The sequence below is a fragment of the Marmota monax genome, unplaced genomic scaffold (assembly GCF_021218885.2).
Source record: "Marmota monax isolate L192 unplaced genomic scaffold, Marmota_monax_Labrador192_F-V1.1 WCK01_AAM20220418_F8-fsc00018, whole genome shotgun sequence".
Lineage (NCBI taxonomy): Eukaryota > Metazoa > Chordata > Mammalia > Rodentia > Sciuridae > Marmota > Marmota monax.
In genome coordinates this window covers 3,674,252-3,698,924 of record NW_026692201.1, presented here as the reverse complement: position 1 = coordinate 3,698,924, position 24,673 = coordinate 3,674,252, and the positions used below count along the sequence as shown (strand labels likewise).

General features: G+C 37.7%; 1 protein-coding gene across 1 annotated transcript; it reads right to left on the bottom strand.

Annotated features, from left to right (window-relative positions):
- Nucleotides 1–697: 697 nt before the first annotated feature.
- Nucleotides 698–22,182, bottom strand: LOC124082655 (heterogeneous nuclear ribonucleoprotein H3-like). Its single transcript, XM_046429143.2, has 2 exons — nucleotides 22,130–22,182; nucleotides 698–1,669 (listed from the first exon to the last, which is right to left on the bottom strand). Exons 1-2 carry the CDS (start codon nucleotides 22,180–22,182, stop codon nucleotides 922–924), a joined length of 801 nt encoding a protein of 266 aa, XP_046285099.2. The 3' UTR covers nucleotides 698–921.
- Nucleotides 22,183–24,673: the final 2,491 nt, after the last annotated feature.

The window sequence follows — 24,673 nt, the reverse complement described above, 5'->3', positions numbered from 1 at the left end:
TCCAACTGCAGGATTGTTTTTGACTATGACATGGATTTGTGTCTTACATTTTTTAAATGTAGTCATTTATACACTTATTTAAGACCCATATGCTCAATTGGATAAGAAACTGAAAATACATCTGTGAGAATTATGATTCATAGTAAATGCCTTACACACTGAATTCTCATGTCATTGAGAATCCTACCTACTCTAAACATCCTGAAATAAGTTATGACTCTCACCTTTTGGAAACATTTTTGGTACTTCAGTCAAGTGCTGAGGGAAATGTATTCTAAAATCTAGGGCTAGAATTCAAACTTCCAACACTCCCATACCTAGGTAACACAATTAGGAATACTCAGAAATCCAGATACCTCTTAGATCATCAACATTTCAGAGCTATGCCTGATAAATGACATCTGAAAAATAATAATATAGAATTAGCTGAATTTATACTCCTGAAGCCACCTAAACTCTTCTTTAGGCTTTATATTTACAGTGCTATCCAGGAGAAATAAAAGAAAAAATTATTCAAGCTCTTATTTCAGATGTCTGCTTATAAAGAATTGTAGTTCATATCAAAGTGAACCATTATTCTCTAATACTACACTATACTACTGTTTGTAGCGCTACCAGTAAAATACATCAACCCAAATCTTATGAAGGCAGCACATCTTTAGGAGTAACTAGTATATATAAAAAGTATGAACATCAGTGGTTTGAATATAAAAATTTATTTTTTAAGTCAAAGTATGCAACAAATAAAACCTACAGAAAACAGATTTTCCCATCACAATCTGTGGCTTTACCAAATAATATTTTGAAAACACATTCCTTCAGTCATTATAAAGTTCTTAAAATACAAAAGAAATTAGATCTGTAAGAAAGTCTAGTAGACCAGATGCTGTTGTTAGGACTTGTATGTTGGCGATTATGTTTTCAGTACATCCCATGCCATCCACCTCCACTCATGCCACCTTGCCCATAGTAACCTCCACTGCCTCCACCACCACGGCCATAACCACCCAAGCCATCAGGAGTACCATATCCTCCACTGTAATTGTTCCCCATTCCCATTCTTCCAACAGATCCATATCCTCCCCGATTATCCATTCCATCTCTGCCGTAGCCTCCCATTCCAGAACCTCCCATTCCAGAGCCACCTCCAGGGGTAGAATTCAAGAAGAGTTCAATGTACCGATGTTGCATGTTATTTTTATCTTTAGACATGGCAGCTACTGCATCTTCATGTGTCACAAACTCTACATCTGCTTCTCCTGTTGCTCTGCCATCAGCTCCAATATCAATATGAACGCGAATTGGATTTAGTGGTGAGAAGAAATTAGCAATATCATTTTCAGTTGCACAAAAAGGCAACCCTCTCATAAGTACAAAATGACCACCATGAAAACCTGAACTCGCATCACCAGCTCCACCATAGCCATGACCTCCCATACCTCTTCCATCTCTCATTCTGTCATCAAAGCCATCATTTCCATAGCCATAATTATTATAGCCACCATAGTCATCAAAACCTCCATAGCTTCCCCGCCCAGCTCTATAATAACCACCTCTTCCTCCTATTGGTCTATCATATGGTCCCGGTCGCTGTCCCAGCAATCTTCTTGGTGGGTCATAAAATCCTTTGATTTCACTCCTGCTACTTCTGAAGATCTCAATATACCCCCTTTTACTTCAGATACCCTGTCGAGCGATAGTAACGCCGACTCCTGTGCACGCGGAGTTCGGTCTTGAGGAGGGAAAAGTCGTTCGTCTCTCGTAGCGCTCCTAACAACTGGTTTTTCCAACCATCTTTGGCAGCGGCAACCGCTAAGGAAGCTGCGCAGCACAGCAACTGGCTGGGGGGGTTCCTAGGTATAGAATCATATCGTCAACAAATAGTGCTAATTTAAGTTCTTCTTTTCCTATATGTAACCCTTTAATTTCTTTCATCTGTCTATACTCTGGCCAGTGTTTCAAGAAGTATGTTAAATAGAAGTGGTGAAGAGGGCATCCCTGTCTTGTTCCAGTTTTTATAGGGAATGCCTTCAATTTTTCTCCATTTAGAATGATGTTGGCCTGGGGCTTAGAGTAGATAGCCTTTATGATGTTGAGATATGTTCCTGTTATCCCTAGTTTTTCTGGTGTTTTGAACTTGAAGGGGTGCTGTATTTTGTCAAATACTTTTTCTGCATCTATTGAGATGATCATATGATTCTTACCTTTGAGTCTATTGATGTAATGAATTACATTTATTGATTTCCATAATTTGAACCAACCTTGCATCCCTGGAATGAATCCCACTTGATCATGGTACACTATCTTTTTGATATGTTTTTATATTCCATTTTCCAGAATTTTATTGAGAATGTTTGCATCTATATTCATTAGAAATATTGGTCTTAAGTTTTCTTTCTTTAATGTGTCTTTGCATTAAATCAGAGTGATATTGGCCTTAAAACGAGTTTGGAAGTGCTCCCTCTTTTTCTATTTTGGAATCAGTGATATTGGCCTCAATATGAGTTTGGAAGTGCTCCCTCTTTTTCTATTTCCTGAAATAAATTGTAGAGTATTGGTATTAGTTCTTCTTTAAAGGTCTTGTAGAACTCGGCTGTGATCCATCTGGTTCTGGGCTTTTCTTGGTTGGTAGGCTTCTAAGGGCATCTTCTATTTTATCACTTGATAGTGGTCTGTTTAAATTGTGTATATTATCCTGATTCAATTTGGGCAAATCATATGATTTGAGAAATTTGTCAATTCCTTCAATATCTTCTATTTAATTGGAGTACAAATTTTCAAAATAATTTCTAATTATCCTCTGTATTTCTATAGTGTCTGTTGTGATATGACCTTTTTCATCACGTATGTTAGTAATTTGAGTTTTCTCTCTCCTTCTCTTCATTAATGTAACTAAGGGTTTGTCAATTTTATTTATTTTTTAAAAGAACCAACTTTTTGTTTTGTCAATTTTTTTCAATTGTTTCTGTTGTTTAGAGTTCATTGATTTCAGCTCTAATTTTAATTATTTCCTGCCTTCTACTGCTTTTGCTGCTGATTTGTTCTTCTTTTTCTAGGGCCTTGAGATGTAATGTTAGGTCATTAATTTGTTGACTTTTTTTTTAAGGAATGAATTCCATGCAATGAACTTTCCTCTTAGTACTGTTTTCATAGTGTCCCAGAGATTTTGATATGTTGTGTCTATGTTCTCATTTACCTCTAATATTTTTTTTAATCTCCTCCTTAATGTCTTTTGCAACCCATTGTTTATTCAGTAGCATATTGTTTAGTCTCCAGGTGTTGGAGTAATTTTTATTTTTTATTTTGTCATTGATTTCTAATTTAATTCAATTATAATCTGATAAAATGCAGTGTGGTGTCTCTACTTTTTTTGTATTTGCTAAGAGCTGCTTTGTGGCGTATTATATGCTCTATTTTAGAGAAGGATTCATGTGCTGCTGAGAAGAAAGTGTATTCGCTTGATGAAGGATGATATATTCTATATATGTCAGTTAAGTCAAAGTTATTGATTGTATCATTGAGATCTGTAGTTTCTTTATTCAACTTTTGTTTGGAAGATCTATCCAGTGGTGAGAGAGGTATGCTAAAGTCGCCGAAAATTATTGTGTTGTGGTCTATTTGACTCTTTATAATTGTTATGTCTTGTTGGTGTATGATTCCCTTGAGCAGTATGAAATGTCCTTCCTTATCACTTTTGATTAACTTTGGCTTGAAGTCTACTTTATTTGATATGAGGATGGGAACCTGCTTGCTTCTGCAGTCCTTGTGAGTGGTATGATTTTTCCCAACATTCCACATTCAGTCTGTGTATGTCTTCTCCTATCAGATGAGTCTCCTGGAGGCAGCATATTGTTGGGTCTTTTTAAAAATCTAATCTGCTAGCCTATGTCTTTTGATTGGTGAGTTTAGGCCATTAACATTCAGGGTTATTATTGAGACATGGTTTGTATTCCCAGCCATATTTGTTTATTTTTGTTATTAACTTGACTTGTTTTCTTCTTTGTTTAGTTTTTTCTTTAGAGTACTACCTCCCTCTGCTGATTTTTTTTATTGTTTTTCATTTCTTCTTCATGGAATATTTTGCCAAGAATGTTTTGTAGTGCCAGTTTTCTAGCTGTAAATTCCTTTAACTTTTGTTTATCATGGAAGGTTTTTATTTCATCATCAATTCTAAAGTTTATTTTTGCTGGATATAAGATTCTTGGTTGGCATCCATTTTCTTTCAGAGCTTGTTGTATGATGCTCCAGGATCTTCTAGCTTTCAGGGTCTGTGTTAAAAAATCTGCCGTTATCCTAATTGGTTTCCCCCTATATATAATCTGATTCCTTTCTCTTGTGGCTTTTAATATTCTCTCCTTATTCTAATGAAAATGTTGGGCATTTTCATTTTAATGTGTCTTGGTGTGGATCTGTTTTGATTTTGTACATTCGGCATCCTTCTTGAATTTGGTTTTCCAATTCATTCTTCTTGTTTGGAATTTTTTCTGACATTATTTCAGTGAATAGATTGTTCATTCCTTTGGTTTGGAACTCTCTGCCTTCCTCTATCCCAATAACTCTTAAATTCTGGTCTTTTTATGCTATTCCATATAACTCGAATGTTCTGCTCATGGTTTTTTACCATTTTCACTGTGTGGTCTAAATTCTTTTCAAGATTATAAATTTTGTCTTGATGGTCTGATGTCCTGTCTTCCAAGTGGTCTACTCTGTGGGTGTTGCTTTCAATTGAACTTTTAATTTGGTTTATTGTTTCTTTCATTTCAAGGATTTCTGGTTTTTGGTTTTTTTTCAAGAACCTCTATCTCCCTGTTGATGTGATCTTTTGCTTCCTGTATTTGTTTATGTAGCTCCTTGACGAAATTATCTTTTGCTGCCTGTATTTGCTCTCGTATATTTTCCTTCGGTTCATAAAACATTTTAATAATGTGCATCCTGATCTCCTTCTCTGTAATTTCTTCTGCTGTGGTTGCCATGGATTCTAATAATGTGGTATCTTGATTTGTTTGGTGCATTTTCTTCCCTTGTCTTTTCACATTGCTCGTTTGTCTTCTCTTCTAGTTCTGTGGGTCCAGGGTATTATTACTTTTTTACCCTATAGATTTGTAGTGCTCCTGTAGGGTTCCAAAACTTCTCCTTTGTGGGGGATGGACAATGTTAACAGTTCCCAATATCAATAATATACCACCTATAAACAATTTGTTGTTATTAAGATGTTTACAGTTTGGTCACAATGTACAGAAATGTTGGAATTGATTATTATCTATAATATAATCAGTAGGTTTGTAAAAGAGTTTACAGTTTCTGATCGTGGACAATGCACTGGGGGTGAGGCGCAGGATGATATGCTGAGGAGGTAGGATGTGAGGATATAGAGTTAATATATCTTAGGAAGTGTGAAAGAGAAATGTTATGAAAAGGGTTAGTAGCAAGAGAATAGACAAGAAGTAATTTTGGATAGACAAGTATGTGGGAAGACAGTAGAGTACATAAAACAAACACACATATGTATTTAGAAAAAAATAAAGGATGTTAAAATAGTAAAAATTGGAGAGGAAAAGAAAAATAAAAGAAGAAAAAAAGAGCATATACAACATCTCTATATTATATTATTCAGATGTCCCACAGTCCTCAAAATCCTAATTCATGCAAAGTTCTAGGTTTTACATATGTTGGGGATGTGAGGGTGGGAGGATCGAAGGAGAGAAGAAAAAAAGAGAAAATTTAAAACCAGGGTTGTAGCTAGCTTTCGAGATCCGTATCTTTCCTGCTTCCCTTCTCATTTAATAGGTGGGGTTGTCTGTTGTAAGCTGGTGTCTCTGCCCTCAGGATGGTGAAGGTAACTGGGGTGGAAAGGCTGGTGCAGGGATCCTGGCCAGCTGAAGTTCCAATCTGGAAGCTGCCCCCACCAAATATGGTGAGGAAGGTGAGCCAAGATGGAGGCAGCCTGCTTCCATTGCCGGGATATTGGATGGGGTGGGGAAGGCCAGGCAATGGCATCATGCTGAGGGTAGGTAGCAGCTAAGTGTCATGCATGGGAGCAGAATGAAGTCCAGGCGTTCTGCAGGTGCTGATAGGTGATCTGCTAAGGCACTCAGGAGCCCTGTTCCTGACTAGAACTTTGGGAGTTGGGTCACTTTATTTCTTGAAAGATATTTTCACTGGGTATATAATTCTTGGTTGACATTTATTTCCTTATAATACATTGAAGATATTATTTCTTTCTCTTCAGTCTTAAATAATTGTTGAAAAGTCAGTCTTTAATTACTTTGGGGACAAGCAACCTGCTTTTATTTTGGTTTTTAATATCTTTTGGGATCTTTGATACAATTTCACCATGTTGGATCTGAATGTGAAAATATTTTAAATAGTTTATCCTGTGAGAGACATTGGACTTGCTAGGTTTTAAGATTAATATCTTTGGTAATTTTTACTCATTCTCTTTTAAAATGTTGAATCTTCTTTTGTCTCCTTCTGGAACACCATTAAATTTGTTAGACCTTACTCTATAATCTATATTTTTTTAATATCTTTTTAATATTTTTATTTTTCATTGTCTTCAAATATCTATCTTCCAATTTACCAATTTTTCATTCTGCTTAATACTTCCTTTAATCCTTACATTGAGTTTTAAATTTTAACTATTAAAATAAAAATTTTATTTTTATGCTTTTTAAAATCTGATCATTTTATATAAATTTATTGTTTACCCATTATTTTCAGTCTATTTTTCAAAGCATAATCGACCTAATTGCTTATCTTGTGTCTGATAATTTCAGTGTCTATAGTCTTTATGTCTGATCCTATTATCTCTTACTTATGGTGTCTGATTTCCTTGTGTTTTGAGATTTTTAACTTTGATGATCTCATGTTCCTTGGAGCTTTATTTGTGGAAATTATTGAGGCATGGTTTAAATTATTGTCATCCAGAGTGGATTTATATATATTTGCCTCTACTACTAATTTGGCCTACAAAGTAACTCAGGGCCACTTTGAAATATATGCTGTGTTGGAGGTTTGGTGGGTTTTTCATTTGTTTTTTGTTTTAGCTTGAGTGCAAGCTATAAATTCACATAAGTACTAGTTTATAATTATAAATTTTTAGCAGAGATCCCTTTTCCCATCCAGTGTAAAGGTCAAATTAGCAAGTTTTCTTGCTGTCCCCTTCTGTGTTGAAGGTTTATTTCATGCTTACTCTTACCTTAATATTGTTGCCTTTAGGGAATCCAACTAATGATAAAGGTAATATTATAAAATTTGGTAAAATGGTGCTGGGGATATATAGCTCAGTCAGTAGAGTGCCTGCCTCGCATGCATAAGGCCCTTGGTTTGATCATCAGCACCACAAAAAAAAAAAAAATGGTAAAATGATGTGTGATAACTAAGAAAAAAAATCTAAGTTAGATTCCTATTTTAAATCTTAATATGTAATGTGTTCCAAATAAAGATTTGAAGGAGCCAGGCACAGTGGCGCATGCCTGTAATCCCAGTGGCTTGGGAGGCTGAGGCAGGAGGATCGTGAGTTTAAAGCCAGCCTCAGCAACCACAAGGCTCTAAGCAATTCAGTGAGACCCTGTCTCTAAATAAAATACAAAAAAAGGAATGGGGATGTGGCTCAGTGGTCAAGTGCCCCTGAGTTCAATCCTTAGTACCAAAAAAAAAAAAAAAAAAAAAAAAGATTTGAAGGAAAAAATGAAATCAGGAGAGATTATACTCTTTATATTCTTTCCTCTCCTGGAGTAGTTCAACAGTACACTGAGTTTAAAAGCATACAGCCCTGCCAAATTTTTCTTCTCCTTGGAGAATTGGAATAATTATTAAGAGTGCAGACAAAATTAAGTTTCTTTTGCAGTCAGATTTTTGTGATTCTAGCTTGGGCTTTTGTTCAAGAATCCTTTTCAATTTCTTAGTGAAGCTAAATGAAGTTGCTGCAGGAAAGCCAGATAGAAACCAGGCACAGTGGTGCACACATGTAATTCCAGGTACTTGGGAGAATAAAGCAGGGAATCGACAGTTCGAGGCTAGCCTCAAGAAGTTAGTGAGACCCTGTCTCAAATGAAAAAAAGAACTGGGGATGTAGCTCAGTGGTAAATTACTTGAGGAGGATGTGGAAAAATTGGCTGGTTCAGAAAAAACTGACAAAGTGACTAAAAGGAGGAAAAAGGACTTGTCTAAAAATGTTAAAGAAGCTAAAATTATTTAGTTGAAAGAAGATACTGCATGATAACTTAATAACTATCTTTAATTTCAAGAGGACTAATACTTCTAATTTATCCATTTGGTGAAAGTTGTGGTGAAAATCTGATGACTACCAGAGCCCTCAGGAAAAGTCCCACCTATGAGATGAAGTTTTTTTATTTTAGGGTGACAAACAGATAATATCCAACAACAATCCTTTATTTTTTTCTCATAAATCTACTATTCAGACAGAGCTTGAACGGAAAGCACATCTCTGCCAAAGTGGCTGGTCTGGGACCTAGAGATTCTACTTTCAATATGTCTCATTCAAGCTGGGCTGGGTGGTATACGCCTATAATCCCAGTGGTTCAGGAGGCTGAGGCAGGAGGATCAAGAGTTCAAAGCCAGCCTCAGCAATGACAAGGTGCTAAGCAACTCTGTGAGACCCTATCTCTAAATAAAATACAAAATAGGGCTGGAGAGGTGGCTCAGTGGTTGAGTGCCCCTGAGTTCAATCCCTAGTACCAAAAAAAAAAAAAAAGTCTCATTCATAGGACTGGCAACTTTGGGGTACCTTTAGTATGGGAAATCAGCCGGGGATATGAGCCTTGGACTTCTGTTACTGGACTTCTTCATGAGCTAAAGGTTTCTTCACAGCACAATGGTTGAGTTTCAAGATCAAGTGTCCTAAAAGAACTGCATGGAGGTTGCATTGCTTTTATGACCTCGCCTCATATGCCACCTAGTTTTAAATCCGCTGTGATCAGATTGCTGTCCAGTATCAAGGGGAAGAAATATGGATCCCACCTCTGGGAATAGTATCAGCATTATAAGAAGACCATATGGGGTGAGAGTGCTTTTACCATGTAGGGAGAACACATTTTATCAAAAGAAGATAAGCAGGCTGAAAATTTGCCTCTTATAATGTGGCATGGGACATCGTCTGCTGAGTTCACTGATGAGCCTGCAAACCTGTGAAGGACCCAGAGAACTGTAGCTCTCTGGTTGTTTCACAGAGAGTTGAAAGATTTCCTTTAGAGGGAAAGCCACTACATACCCACCTATACACCTACCACACACCTACCCACCACCACTACTGACTCATCACAATTATCACAAAACTTGGCTTTCAATCCTGTCTCAACTATTTATTGATCCTGAAATGTCTCAGTTTCTGCATCTGTAAATTGAGGGTGATAACAACCCTTATTTTGGAGGTTTTCATAGAAAAGTAAAAATGGCTCCTGATCAGAGAAAGCCTTTCAAGTGTTGGGGTCCAAGTAGCATCAACCAGAGTCATGTGGTAGAGAACGGGGGCAAACCACTTTTAAATACCTACTTAGTGAATCTGGCAAGTCCCCTCATTTGACATATGAGAATGGAAAATACTTACATGGATTCTTTTTTTATTGACTGCCTGAGGAAGACTGCACCCCATGCCCCAAGCTTCAGCCCAGGGTTGTTCCTGTGTGGCCAGGGTGCATGGCTTCCATGTAGAGGCAAACATCCTCAATCAAGTACTCAAGTTTCCTCAGAAGCATCTTAGAAGTCAGCAGCCCTTCTTAGTCAAACAGTCATTCAAGATAATGAGCTTACAGGAAAACCACTGATCATGGGAGGAGAACTGACCTCTGACACATAAGAGGAAGTGACTTTTGATGAAAACAAGTTAAGGCAAGAAATAGAAGGACTTCCGCTTTCCCTTCCTACTCCAAATTCCATTGAAATTGCAAAGAATTTTTTTGAAAAAGGTTCAAAACAGCACAGGAAAAAAACAAAAGGGGTGCTTTTATCAAAGTAATAACATAATCAGGAACTTTTTAAAAGAATATGAAAACATAAGAAACAATTGGCAGGACAATCTTGCAGGGCAGAAGAACCTAAAAACCACTAACAAAAACAGGGCCTCAGTTAACCAAAGAGATTAATAATTGAGCCACTCACTCAAAATGCCACCAGCTCCTGGAATCAGTCCTAGAGAAGTGAGTTTCATTGTTTGGTGCAGACGAAATTTCAAGGTAGTTTTCTAAAATAGTCATCACAGCAGCCCCTGAATGGGCAGTATGTGAATGAAGTCAGACTTTTGGGAATCTATTGCACATATCTTCCCAACACCCCCATTTAGTGGTGTTTTATTGCTAGTTCAAAATTAGCTAGGGTAGGAGAATTTACATGCATGGAAACTTAGAAAGGCTGCAAATTAGGACTTGCCCCCTCCATCCCAGAGGTGGTTGTTAAACATTTACCAGCATACCACAGCTGCAGAGTAAGCTAAGGTTAGAGAAAAAGGACAATGCCCTGGAGAGTCAAGGAAACCATGCTCAGAAGGGAAGTTACCTGCAGAGTCTGCCTATTCTTGTCTAACCCCAGAAGTTAGGGTCCATAATCAAAGCTTGCACTTACTGCCAGGTAAACAGTTCTCATTTGAAGTGAGAAAATGCACTTACAAATAGGGGCAGAAATCCATGACTCAACATTTTGGGGAAACCAAAAGTATGAAATTGAACACCAAATTCAATGACTCCAAATAGCTCACTCTGAAACAGCTAATGGAAACATAAAAACTTTAAATTAGACATAGTTAATATCCTCAGAGGTATTTGAAAGCCTATCACATCCAAATAAGAGTCAGATACCATGAAACACAATCAGACTTTATGGAAATTTAAAAATATCTTTGCTAAATCCAATAGTTGGGCTGAACATGCAATTAAGGAGTTGGAAAACTTAGCTGAGAGATTCTTCCAAAATGATATTGAGAGAGAGAAAAAAAAGAGACAAAGAGAGGAGAAAGGGAGAAGAAAATTAGACAGGTATGGACTTTGAGTATAATAAAAAGAAATGAAATTATCAAAGACATAAAAAAAGAGCATTTCCCAGAACAAAAGAAGGATTTAGATTAAAGGGTATATTAAATGTCCAGCAAAATTAAAACAAACAATCTTCCAAAGGTATCCAGATATTAACAAAGAAAAGTTAGGTCTTTTCTGCCTCTCCTTTTAGAAACTAGTCAAAAATATCAAGAATAATGAAAACCAGTAATGCCAACACCACCTCTGGTGAAATTAGAAGACATTGAACCTGAACTAGGCAGAAGGACTGAGCCCTGAGAGTCCAGGGCTGCAAGTCTGAGAAAAAGCCAGCAGAGCCTGTGACTCCAAACTAAGATGAAAAAAAAATCAAGACTCTTTTTTTTTTTTTTAACAATAATAGTGGTAGGGACAATGGGTACTGAGAAAAAGCTGAGGAAGTAGGTTTGAGCAAGAAATATCATAGACTAATCATATTTTTTAGGAAGTAATCCACCATTAAGGAGTGAGAAGAGGAGAAGGACTGCATTGTGATATCCCTTTGGTGCTGGCCTCATGAGGCTGCAGTGATGGAATAATGAAAGAAACTGATTTATACAAAAACTTCTGTTACAAGACTTTCTGCTGACTATGAATACAATCCTGGACACTCTCACACAAAACTCCAGAAAATAGATAAAAATTTGCCTACTTAAGGTTATTAAAAACATAGGAACTATGAAAAGAGGAAATAGATGTGTTGGTTGGGGGCAGGGCAACCCAAACCCTGGCAAAGCAAAAGGCAGATGAAGCAGTCTCACTCCGCAGCAGATAAAAAATGGAGGCCAAATTGTAATGAATTAACTTTTAAATATTCATCTCTATTGGGTTGGGATATAGTTCAGTTGGTAGAGTGCTTGCCTCACATGCACAAGGCCCTGGGTTCAATCCCCAGCACTGCCAATCAATCAATCAATAAATCATCTCTATAAAATTCAACTCCATAACACAAGAACATGAAGCATTAATATACGAGCATAGGGAAGATGAAAGAGGAGACAGGTGGGCCCATGGAGAACTGGAAAGAAAATGTAAACTTTGCAAAGGTGAAAATGATGTGGGAAACAACACAGAGGAAAATACACATTGTCGAAACCACAGGGAGGGCTTGGGTTGTGGCTCAGTGGCAGAGTGCTTGCCTCACACATGTGAGGCACTGGGTTCGATCCTCAGCATCACAAAAAGATAAATAAATTGACAAAATAAAGATATTATGTCCATGTATAACTAAAAAATATTTTTTAAAAAACACAGGGAGGTACAAAAAGGTCAGGATTGTAAAAAATGAAAAATTTTACAAGTTAAAAAGGATTAATGAGAAAAATAATTATGAAAGGCAAGGAAAGGAATATCCATATTTGCATGATGGGTATTTTCAGCATAAACACTGAAATAAGATACCTAATTTATTTCAAGTGAGTGTTTAAAGATACTATTTAAGAGAGAATTCAAAAGAATATTCCATAAATAAAAGACATATCAACTGATGAAGAGACACAATTTATTATTAGCAAAATCTCTCTTTGCCAGATACCAAAATCTGTTCTCTCCTTCATCTAAAGAGTTGGACAAATGATTAGAGTCCTTGATTCTGTGAGGAGAAGAGTTTTTTGTCTTATATATGGAATATCTGCTACAGACTATTACCTTAAGGAGAAATAAACTTCTATTTTATTAGTACCATTTCTTTTGAGGGGGGTCTATGTTATAGTTTTGTCTATCCTACATTACACAGAGTAACAGAAAAAATATGCATGTGGAATATCTATGACAAGATATAATAAATTTACTTGACTCAAAAAATAAATTTTGTATGTAAAAGCAAGTAAAAAAAGAGAAAATAATTTAGGCAAGCTGTAGATATCACGGATACTTACTGCTGGGAAGCAGTATAATGATTGTATAAAATCAAGGAAGTAAAGTATTATGTAATAATTGTATACAGTTGAAATTGTTATCCAAGTAAAAGGCCACAGGAAAACATTTTTGGTTTTATTTATTTATTTAACACATGCTAGCTAGTACCTTTGTAGTAAGGTTGGTGTTTTTTTCCTGTCAAGCATCTAGTCTATTTTTATATCTTTGGTTAAGTCCTATCCTTCAACCCCAGTTCTACCACCATTTTTAACATTTGGGCAAAATGACTCTGAATCATTTCTTTGCTTTTAACGTTAAAGTTTGTGTATTTTTAATGAGGCAGTCAGTACATTCACACAGAGCAAAATTCAAAAGGTGTGAAAGCCAGTCTTCCTACTACTATCATCTAGTTCCCCTCTTTAAAGGACCACTATTACCAGTTTCTTAATGTCATTTCTTCCAGAGATAGTATGTTTATATGCAAACAAAGACATATGTAATAAACATAGATTGTGTGTATAGATGTTCAGGTATAGTTGTAAAATGTTTACATCTATATACACATAAACCCATTTCTTTTTAAAAAATTTTTTGGTACCAGGGATTGAACCCAGGGGCACATGACTACTGAACCACATCCCCAACCTTTTTTTTTTTTTTGCAGGGGGTGGGGATAGGGGGTGCTAGGGATTGGACTGAAGGGTACTCGACCACTGAGCCACATCCCCAGCCCTATTTTGTATTTTATTTAGAGACAGGGTCTCACTGAGTTGCTTAGTGCTTCACTTTTGCTGAGGCTGGTTTTCAACTTGAGATTCTCCTGCCTCAGCCTTCCAAGCCACTGGGATTATAGGTGTGCACCACCACACCCAGCCAGATTTCTTTTTTATGCAAATGGTAATATATTATGCATTTTGTTCTACCCCTTGTTTCTACATATGGTATTAATATATCTTGAATTCAGTGATGTGCTGGTAATATTTAATAACCAGCCATCTTGTTCCTCTATAGTCTCTTTCACATAGAAGCTAGAATGGTCCTTCTAAGCATTAGGTTATGATACTGCTTTGCTGGAAGAGCTCTGATAACTTCCCATCACTCTTAGAAGACCACCTGAAATGTTCTGCAGGGTCCTAGGTGATCTGACCTGACTCTATTCTTTTACCTTGTTTTCTTTTTGGTGGGGAGGGGGTACAGGGGATTGAACTCAGGGCACTCCATCACTAAGCCACATCCCCAGCCCCATTTGGTATTTTATTTACAGACAGGGTCTCGCTGAGTTGCTTAGCATCTCACCATTGCTAAGGCTGGCTTTGAACTCTGGCTCCTCCTGTCTCAGTCTCCCAAGCCACTGGGATTAAAGACGTGCACCAACGTGCCTGGATTACCTTGTTTTCTATAACTCTTACCTAATAATTCTGCTCAAGCCATACCAACCTCATTGTTTCTCTTTGCATAAATTTTTTCCTTTTGCCTGGTAGTTTCTTCTTCCAGACACAATAAGACCCTCTCTCCTTCACTTAATTTTTCTTCTTAGGTAAGTCTACATTGAAAATTCTCTCTGAAATAGCAACCCTGCACTATTCCCTGCTAGCTAGTACCTTTGTAGTAAGGTTGGTGTTTTTTTCCTGTCAAGCATCTAGTCTATTTTTATATCTTTGGTTGAGTCCTATCCTTCAACCCCAGTTCTACCACCATTTTTAACATTTGGGCAAAATGACTCTGCTCTCTGTGATATTAATAGTTTACAATTATTGTATTTACTATAAAACAGGCAGTGTGCTCAGTGCTTTGTTTATTTTAATTCATTTAGTCCTTATATCCCTTTGAAGTAGATGCTATAATTTTCACTTTATAGAGATGTGCAAATGGAATCACAAGAGTGGTTAAGTAACTTCCATAAGGTCACAGAGTTCATAAGTGTCAGAGCCAGGATAAAAACTCAGGCAGTTTATTCCAGAGCCATATTCTTTTTAAAAATATTTATTTTTAGTTGTAGTTGCACTCAATACCTTTATTTTATTTTATTCATTGTTATGTGGTGCTGAGGATCGAACCCAGGGCCTTGCTTGTGCTAGGTGAGCGCTCTGTTGCTGAGCCACAACCCCAGCCCCAGAGCTATATTCTTTATGGTCCCTCATCTGCTATTTTAAAAAAAAGGTTTTTTTCTTATTTTTTATTATCTTGCACTGTTGGAGACTGAACCCAGGCCTCTTGCATGCTAGGCAAGCATCTTTCACCAAGTTATACCCCCAACCCTAAATCAATTTTTAAAAATATTTTTAGTTGTCAATGGACTTTTATTTTATTAATTTATATGTGGTGCTGAGAATTGAACCTGGTGCCTCACACACGCTAGGCAAATACTCTACCATTGAGCCACAACCCCAGTTTCCTAAATTAATTTTTAATTGACAAAAATGTGTATATTTATCATGAACAACATGTCAGTTTGAAACATGTGTACATAGTGGAATGACTTAATTGAGCTAATTAACATATGTATTACCTCATATACTTGTATTATTTTAAAAATTTTATTTATCTATTTGTTCTAATTTGTTATACATGACAGTAGAATGCATTTCAGTTCATAGTACACAAATGGAGCACAGTTTTTCATTTCTCTGGTTGTATTCAAAGTTGAGTCACACCATTCATGTCTTCATACATGTACCTAGGGTAATGATGTCCATCTCATTCCACCATCTTTTGTATAATTTTTTTAAGTGTGGTAAGAACACATCCCCAGTCCTATTTTGTATTTTATTTAGAGGGTCTCACTGAGTTGCTTAGTGCCTTGTCATTGCTGAGGCTGGCTTTGAACTAGAGACCCTCCTGTCTCAGCCTCCTGAGCTGCTAGGATTACAGGCATGTGCCACCACATGCAGAAATGGTATGCTTTTAAAAGTAAAGAAAGAAAAATAAATGTTCCTTGTTCCCCATACACATCCACCAATACAAATGCATAAGCCTTCAAGGGGAAAGCAAAACAAAGCAAAAAAGAAGTTACAAAGAACAGTATTTTTGCACAAAAACAGGTTTTTGTGACAAGATATAAACTACTCGATCTAAAGGATCTATCTATCCATGAATATGGAGGAGAATAGCAATATAAGACAGATTATACAGAAAGCAATGGTTTGGTAACTTTATTATTTTGGAGAACATAATTTGAAGACAGCTTTGAATAAAAAAGTGATTTTTAGCAGCCATGTGGGAGGTGGGAAGAAAAAAATAACATACATTTTCTAGACCTCAATGAGAAAAAAATATAACTACTTGGTGACAGTTTGTTCTTGAAACACTGTACAGAAAAATAAAAGCAGATGCCATCCAACGGGATTTTAAGACTGGAAAGAAAAATGTTTTTTCCTTACCTATTTATGTGTATGTACAGGTGCTGGGCAGGTGCTCTGCCTCTGAGCCACACACCCCCCACTCCTTATTTCCTTGCCTTTGAATCTAGCCACATTGACTCAGAGTAATTCCTTCCTGCAAATAGTTCATCAGAATTTAGTGCTTATTCTTAAGGATTTTGATAGAGGACATTACAGCCATGTTTACAGGCTGATTTGGTTTTCTATTTCCTTCAACCAATCAAAAGGGACTGGGTTTTAATACAATGACCAGATGTCCTGTTTAGGGTGGGTCAACCCTAGATTTTGACTCAACTCTGAGATTTTGAATAATTATATTTCTTGTATGTTTCAGGACAGACAAGAGAGGAAAAGGCTTTTTAAATACTAGATTGCAAATTAAATTCCTTAAAAAACTTTATGGAGTTTTTATTAGCATTCATATCCATGTACAGCACCTGAATTTAGGGAGAGGGTCCCAAAGGAAGAGAGCTCAGCTGATGCACACCCCTAATCCTAGTATCTCAGGAGAATGAGGCAGAGGATCCCAAGTTCAAGGTCAGCCTCAGCAACTTAATGAGACTCTGCTTCAAAAAAGAAAAAAAAAATCTCTTCATGAAAAGAATATGAAAACTGATAAATACCAGACCCACCAGTTTAAAATAAAACAACAACAACAACAAAATAACCCCACAAATTAAAGCCCTGGTGGATGAGTTAAACTTCCACCCTGAACTCTTTCTCTTCTTCTGATCTGTTTTGTTTCTTGAGGCCTGCCTTCCTTCCTTCTATCACACTTTTCTCATGTCTCTCTCTTTTTTATTAAATATTTATTTTTTTAGTTGTAGTTGGACACAACACCTTTGTTTTATTTATTTATTTTTATGTGGTGCTGAGGATCAAACCCAGAGCCTCGCATGTGCTAGGTGAGCGCTCTACCGCTGAGCCACAACCTCAGCCCATCATGTCTCTCTTGTACTACTAAATCAGCAGCAATTTTCTCACATAATTGTTATATGACCTCAATCTCTTGGATCATATTTTCACATCTGTAAAATTGGGATAATAGTAGTGACCTCACAAGGTCAATGTGAAAATTCAATAAAGATGTGAGAATTGAATCCTTACATGAAGGATGCTTTTAATATGCAAAACTAAAAATACCACACAGTTAAAATTCTTATTTTTTTCTGATTAATTGGTCAAGACCCTGTTAGACTTATTACCCAGCTAGAAATCTAGAAACACCTTCTTAAAGTTCCACTTTTACTATGGATTCCCATGTTCTTTCCTCTCCTCAAGATCATTTCTACAACCATCTCCCATCTCTTGGGCTCATCCTCTCTGCCACCCACGCTTGCCTTTTTTTTTTTTGGCACCAGGGATTAAACTCAGGGACACTCGACCACTGAGCCACATCCCAGCCCTTTTTTGTATTTTATTTAGAGACAGGATCTCACTGAGCTACTCAGCACCTTGCTTTTTGCTGAGACTGGTTTTGAACTCACAATCCTTCTGCCTCAGCCTCCCAAGTAGCCTCAGTTATAGGCCGAGTCACTGTGCCTGGCTCTATCCTTCCTTCTTGCTTCTCCCTTTCTTCCTTATTCCCTCCAATAGCTGCCTATTCTGCTCCCTGTCACAGCAGAGCTTCTTGAGGGAGTTGTCTACACCTGCCTGTCTACTTCCTCTTCTTTCTTCAGCCTACTTCAATCAGATTTATGCCTCCATCATTTTAAAGGATCAACACCTGCCAGGGCTGCCCCTATCACTAAGTCCATTGGCCATTTCTCAATATTTGTCATCTGTTGTCCACTTAAAACATTCTCTACTCTTGGCTTCCATGTTCTTTTTTCCTGACACTTCTTGTACTTTACATTAATTTTCTTTTCTGACTCATCTACTTCTGGCCTCTAAATGTAGGAATGTCTCAAGACTTTCCCTCAGTTCCACAGCCTCTATCTTTCTCTTCCTCCTTTCTCTCCTTTACTCTTGCCCGCCCCCCTCACCACCCTTCTCTTTTTTCTCTTTGGAGGTTGGGGATCCAACCCAAGGCCTTGTGCAAGTTAGGCACATGGTCTACCACTGAGTGACATCCCAGCCCTCCTCCTTTCTCTTTGTGTGATCTCATTAAGCCTTATCTGATATTTGCTGATGAATCTTCAATTTATGTTTGAATGCAACCTCTGTCCTGAGCTCCAGAATCATATATTCAATTGCCTGTTAGACATTTCCACTTGGAATTCCAATAGGCACTTCAAACATAATGAGTTCAAAATAGAACACTGGAGTTTCCTTCTCTTTATCCAAACCAGCTCCTCTCCATATTCTTTCCATCTATGTGGCACCATTTATACCTAGGTGCTCAGGCACAATTCCTAGAATCATCCCTTATTTCTTTCTCCACTTCATACCCTGTGTCCAATCCATTTATGTGCTGTCAGATTTACAGTCAAAACAGATCTAGAGCCTGATCACTTTGGCCACTTTCACTGTTGTCACCTAGTCTCTGCCATCAACTTCTCTTGCCAGGACTATTAAATCCCTCCCGCCCCCACCCTCAGTGCTGGGTGTGGAACCCAGGGCCTCACAAATGCTAACCAAGTGCTCTACAGTCTTTCAAGTGCCCTTTCAATTATTGTCCCACTACAGTCCCTTTTCACAGAGCAGTCAATGCGAATCTTTTAAAAACACAATCAGATCATAACATTCTGCTGCTTTAAAACCCTCTGTTGGCTTTCTTGACTCTGCCTCCCTCTCTGACCTCACTGCACTCTAGCTTCTCTTGGTCTCTTCTCCAAGTACCTGAGCAAATGAACTTCATTGAGTTTTATCGTCGATCTTCAACATGGACTTCTCTGCAGATCTTTGCATAACTGTTTCCTTCTCTAGCATATCCAGGTTTTTACTCAAACATCACTTCCTCAGAGAGGACTTTTTGACCTCTCTAGATGAAGAAGATGCCCTCCTTTCCCTACTATAATCGACCTTAATTATACTTCCTAGCATATATCCCTACCAAAAAGGTCTCATTTATATCCTTGTGGGCTGTCTTCTCACATTAAGTGCCAGGAGAGCAGCAAAATTATTTGCCTTGTTTACCACTGTATCCCCAGTGTCTAGAAGATGGCCTACTTCATAATAGGTGTTTGATAATGTTTGTTAAATAAATATATACATGAGGCCACTGGTATACTCTGTTACTGCTGAAATCTGGTGCTGCTGTTGCCAAAAGCTCAATCTTGTCCCCAGTGCCAATCCAATAATGAGAACATGGTTTTGAGAAAAAGGAAAAAGAAGGTTTATTGCTTTGCTAGCAAAGGAGAAACACGGGGGACTCCTGTCTCAAAGGATTCTGCCCTGTCGTGATCCATCCATGGGTTGCATGTGAGTCACCGTGCATCGAAGCCTAGTGGATAGAGACATCTGGTGCTTGGAATGACCAGTGGACATTTTCTCTGGCCAATTGCCCAGGGACAGTGTGAATTTCTATCCAGCTCTGCCATGGCCCACATAGCACCTGAGAAGGGCGAGACCTGCCGAGATATCAATCAACCTGCTGACTGCAAGACATCACAAGCAAGATTTGGTCCTTGAAACCTTATCCCTGCCTTTGATGTACCTCCTTAAATAAACCACTGGAGACATTCTCCCTTTGTCTAGTTCCAGAACCATGTGGACTAGATCTATCAGGGGTTCTCCTTTTTGTAAATATATTTCTGACTACTTGTGTTTTGTTCTTCACTAATTATTTGAAACTTTAAGTTTTCAGATGGCTTACACCCTCCTCAACAGAAAGAGAAACCCCCCCCCCCCCAAAGAGATACTGGCCATCGCCCCCGTTACTGCCCATCAATAGGAACAGGGGGCTTTTAAAGAGGTAACTCAAAGGCTATATTCCATGTGTTCTCTGTCTGGAGTTGTAATTCACTTGTTCATTTGGGAGATAGTCATTTCTGAGATCCTCTGGTACCATCCCAAAAGTCTGGGTTACTTTGTTCCTATGGTGGATGTGTAAGCAGGGACAGATAATTCTGCCTAGGATGGGGAAGAAAAGTAATCCTGTTTCCTCTGAGATTAGGGAGGAGGAGAGATTAGGGAAGAGCAGGGAGAGAGCAAGGAAAAGAATTACATCCATTTTAAAAATAAGTTTCAGTGGCAGAGGAGTAAGGGCTATATTCAAAGCATAAAGAGGACCACTGTTAAACTACAAAGTGGGCAGAAGGTGCCAGTCTACTGGAATCTTGGTCTGTTGTCTGTTGCTATAACAAAATAATTGAGGCTGAATATTTTATTTTATTGCAGTACTGGGGATTAAACCCAGGGGCCCTCTACCACTGAACTACATCCCAAATCCTTTTTATTTTTTATTTAAGACAGGGTCTCACTAAAGTTGCTGAGGCTGGCCTCGAATTTGAGGTCCAATCTTCCTGTAATCCCAGTCACTAGGATTACAGGCATGGGCCACCATGCCTGGTGAGGCTGGATACTTTAGAAAGAAGAAAGGTTTGTTTAGCTCCTAGCTCTGGAGGTTCAAGAGCATGGCACAGGCATTTGCTCAGCTCTTTTGAGGATCTCCTGGCAGATGGCATCACCATGGCAGGTACGTGAGTGAGAGTATAAGCAGAGTATGAGGAAGAGGGACTCATAGGGAGGTGCTAGACGACAGGAAAAAATCCAGTCCCATGAGCCCTTATGGGTGGTGTTCCCTCAACCCAATTATTTCCACTAGGCCCCAACTCTTACAGATTTCACTACCTCAATACCTTCATACTGGAAACCAGCACATGGACTTCTGGGGGACTAACCATAGCAACTGGTGAACTCAGATTCCTGCCCAGTCCTCAGTGGGTCTTCAAAGATGACCAAGCATACTTCCTCCACTTTTAGCTCAACCAAGAGTGCCTTTTGCTTGGGCTTTTCTGGTACAATGCCTGGTACTCTGTTCTTCCAGTTTGTACAAGCAGTTTTCTCCTAGGGAGCCACCTGGTTCCAGGGACTGTTTCAGAGTTGCTATGGGCTCTACTATTCCATGGACCCCCAATCCCTGTGCTAAAGGGATACTCCCAGAGAATCTAGGGCAGTTTTCTTATGAAAGAGAAAAAATACAGAAGAAAGGAAGAAAGGAAGGAAGGAAGAAAAGGAAGCACAAATTGAATTTCTTTGAGGTTACCCTTCTGGAACAGTGATTCATTAATTTATTCATTTAACAAATGTTCATCGGTTGCCAAGTATGTGCCAGGCACTTTTTCATGCATATTATTGTTAAAATGTCATTATTTTTATCATCTGCATCATGAGTCTATATTAGATTGTGAATTTCTTAAGAGCAGAAAGTCTTTCTATTTTAACAAGTGCTCAATAAATGTTACTGACTAAATAATAGTTACTGAAAGATGTTAAAGATGATTATACCCAGTCACATTTATATTTAAACAAAAACAAAGAACAAAGATTGCTCTTTAAATTGTACAATGTTATTATATCAAAATAAATTTTAAATGTTTAATAATTTTTGTAATTTCACCACTCTAAACATATGCATTGTTTATTTTTCCATGTTTTATTTTTGTCTGTTTATGTGCACATTTTTACATTTTGTAATGTTAATGTTTTCCGTTTTTACATTTTTTTAAATCTTTAAGAGAGAGAGAGAGAGAGAATTTTTTAATATTTATTTTTTAGTTTTCGGCGGACACAACATCTTTGTTTGTATGTGGTGCTGAGGATCGAACCCGGGCCGCACGCATGCCAGGCGAGCGCGCTACCACTTGAGCCACATCCCCAGCCCTGTTTTTACATTTTGTAATGTTAATGTTTTCCATGTCGTCTTCTGCCTTTCCACGTAACATTAATGACAAACATTCCTGCATGTTTTTGTAATATTATTACCTTTTGACTCTGTAATTTAGTACATTCTCTTTTCTTGTTTTCGATGCCCTCATTGTGTTCTTTGTGGTCACTAGCAGTGTACACCCTTGAACAACCTGCCAGATGCTTTTGTATTTCTTCTACAATTGCCAGTTAAGGGAGCCCCTGGGAAAGTACATATCATTCTGGCAGAAGGGATGGTGCCATATCAGGAAGTGTGCTGTCAAGTTCAGGTGTACTTAGGAGAGAAGAAAGGTATGCTTGGCCAGCTGCTCTGAACTGAGAAGGTTGCCCACAGGGATAGGTTTAGCTCTATTTTGCAGTTCCATTAACATGTTTCTTCCTCGTGGTCCTCATAGAAGCTTGCCTGGCTACCATCTGCTAAGATTTTGCTTTCACTGTGCTACAATTGAATGGGGAGAAACAAGAGAATTCCAAACTTCTGAGATCTGCCTATTTCTCTTTAGTCTTTTAGTGAAGCTCAACTCATTTGCCATTTGTTACTGTCAAGCACAAGATAAGTACAGAGAAGAACTACTGCATCTGATAAAGGATGCTGCCTATTGAAGGAATCAATAGGAAACAGAAGTTATTAGGAAATTATTTCTGTTACTCTCATTCTGGGGACAAGTAGAAGTACATTTACAAAGTTATATTGAAAACAAATAGGAAAATGTGTTTTACTTTATAGCCAATTCTTGTGAGATAGAACTAGTTTTCAATGCAGTTATGAGAAAATAGCCCTTGGTACTAAATGTTGATTAATGTGCTTTGAGGTATGAACCCAGGCTTGAAAAGGGGAGTTCATATTAAGGAGTGGAAAGGTAGAAGTGCTCTGGGTGCCTTGCCTAAGAGATCGAGCCCTTAAATCTTGAAGGCAAGTCATATTTTTTAAATGAAAGAATTTAGATTGAGGATATTTTGTGTAAAATTTCCCTCTCATATATACTACCATTTATCAAGTTATGTTTTAACACTGCATGAATGGTTTGGACTATAATGTACATGCTTGGGTCAGAGTTTAGGGGAAGCAGCAGCAGCCCCTGGAAGCCAATGTGTTGGTGGTAGGTGTCATTTGAGAGAGACCCTAAGTAGAAGATAAATTTGGTGATGGGTACACCCAAAAACAAAAGGTCAAATTGTTTAGGAGTCCCTTCCCAAAAAGAGATCTCCTGCTAGGTCAAAATTTATTTTATTTTTATTACAAAATACACTATCTTTTAAGAAGTATGCTCAAGGGGCTGGTGTTGTGGCTCAGTGGTACAGCGCTCCCCTAGCATGTGTGAGGCACTGGGTTCAATCCTCAGCACCACATAAAAATAAAATAAAGGTATTGTGTTCAACTACAACTTATATATATATATACACACACACACACATATACATATATATACATACACACATATACATACACACACATATATATATATACACACATACATATATATATACACACACACATACATATATATATATATATACACACATACATATATACACACACACACACACTCTGAGAGGGTAACACTCACATGCTATATATGTGTGTGTGTGTGTGTGTGTGTGTGTATGCTCAAGCTCAAAAGAATTCTTTTGAAAATATTTAAAGTAATATGGGAAAATTAAACCAAGATGGACTTAAATAATGATATTTTCTATAAGCACATATTTAAGAGCATGAGTAAAACAATGGAATTATTGCATACCCAAGGACTCATCCACCTTGACATTTCTTATAGGCTTAATCATCCATGCATTCACTGAACACTTCCTAAGTGACTATGAGTTGACAGGTATTACTGGCAGTAAGTTGTACTCTGTTGTTATCTATGTCACTTTTTAATAATATGAAAATGTATTTGGATAAGCAAGGGCTAAATGTGTGTAGCACAAACACTTTAAGGTATGTGAGTGTTACCCTCTCAGAGTCTTATCTATCTATGCTCTGCCAGAGTATCTGTGCATCCCTGGAAACCTCACTTGAGAGGACAGAAGGTGACTGATACCCACATTCTTCTTACACTACATCATCTTATCTAAAACATAGTCACCTTAATCACTGTTTATAAAATTCCACAACTTATATGGGCCAATTACAACACATCATGTTTTTGCCCTAAAAAAACCTTATGAATACCTGAAATGCACAGAATGTTTATCTTCATGGTGGACTTATCCCTAATATTTATGGGATCAGGGGTAAGAGTACAAATAGAGGCCAGCGTAGCATATACAAATATTGTGAATACTAAGCTAGTCAGTGTTGTAACCATAAATTGAAACATCAAGAGAAAGAAAATCCATGTTTGACACTATTGGTAAGCAATATTTTGTTATGCAAGAATCTACTGTATTCAAGCTGAGAGGAGGGATTTAACAAGTTAACATCTTTCTTATGTAAGTACTTCTGCTTAAATTCTGCCTGAACTTCAAAGCAGTCTATCTTTAATGTGGACAGCCATACTATCTACACATTTTCACTTCATTTGGAGTCCACCTTTTGTTTTGAGGATATAGGGCAAGAGATAAAGGCCTGAATATTCTTGGTTGTGGGAGAAGGGATTT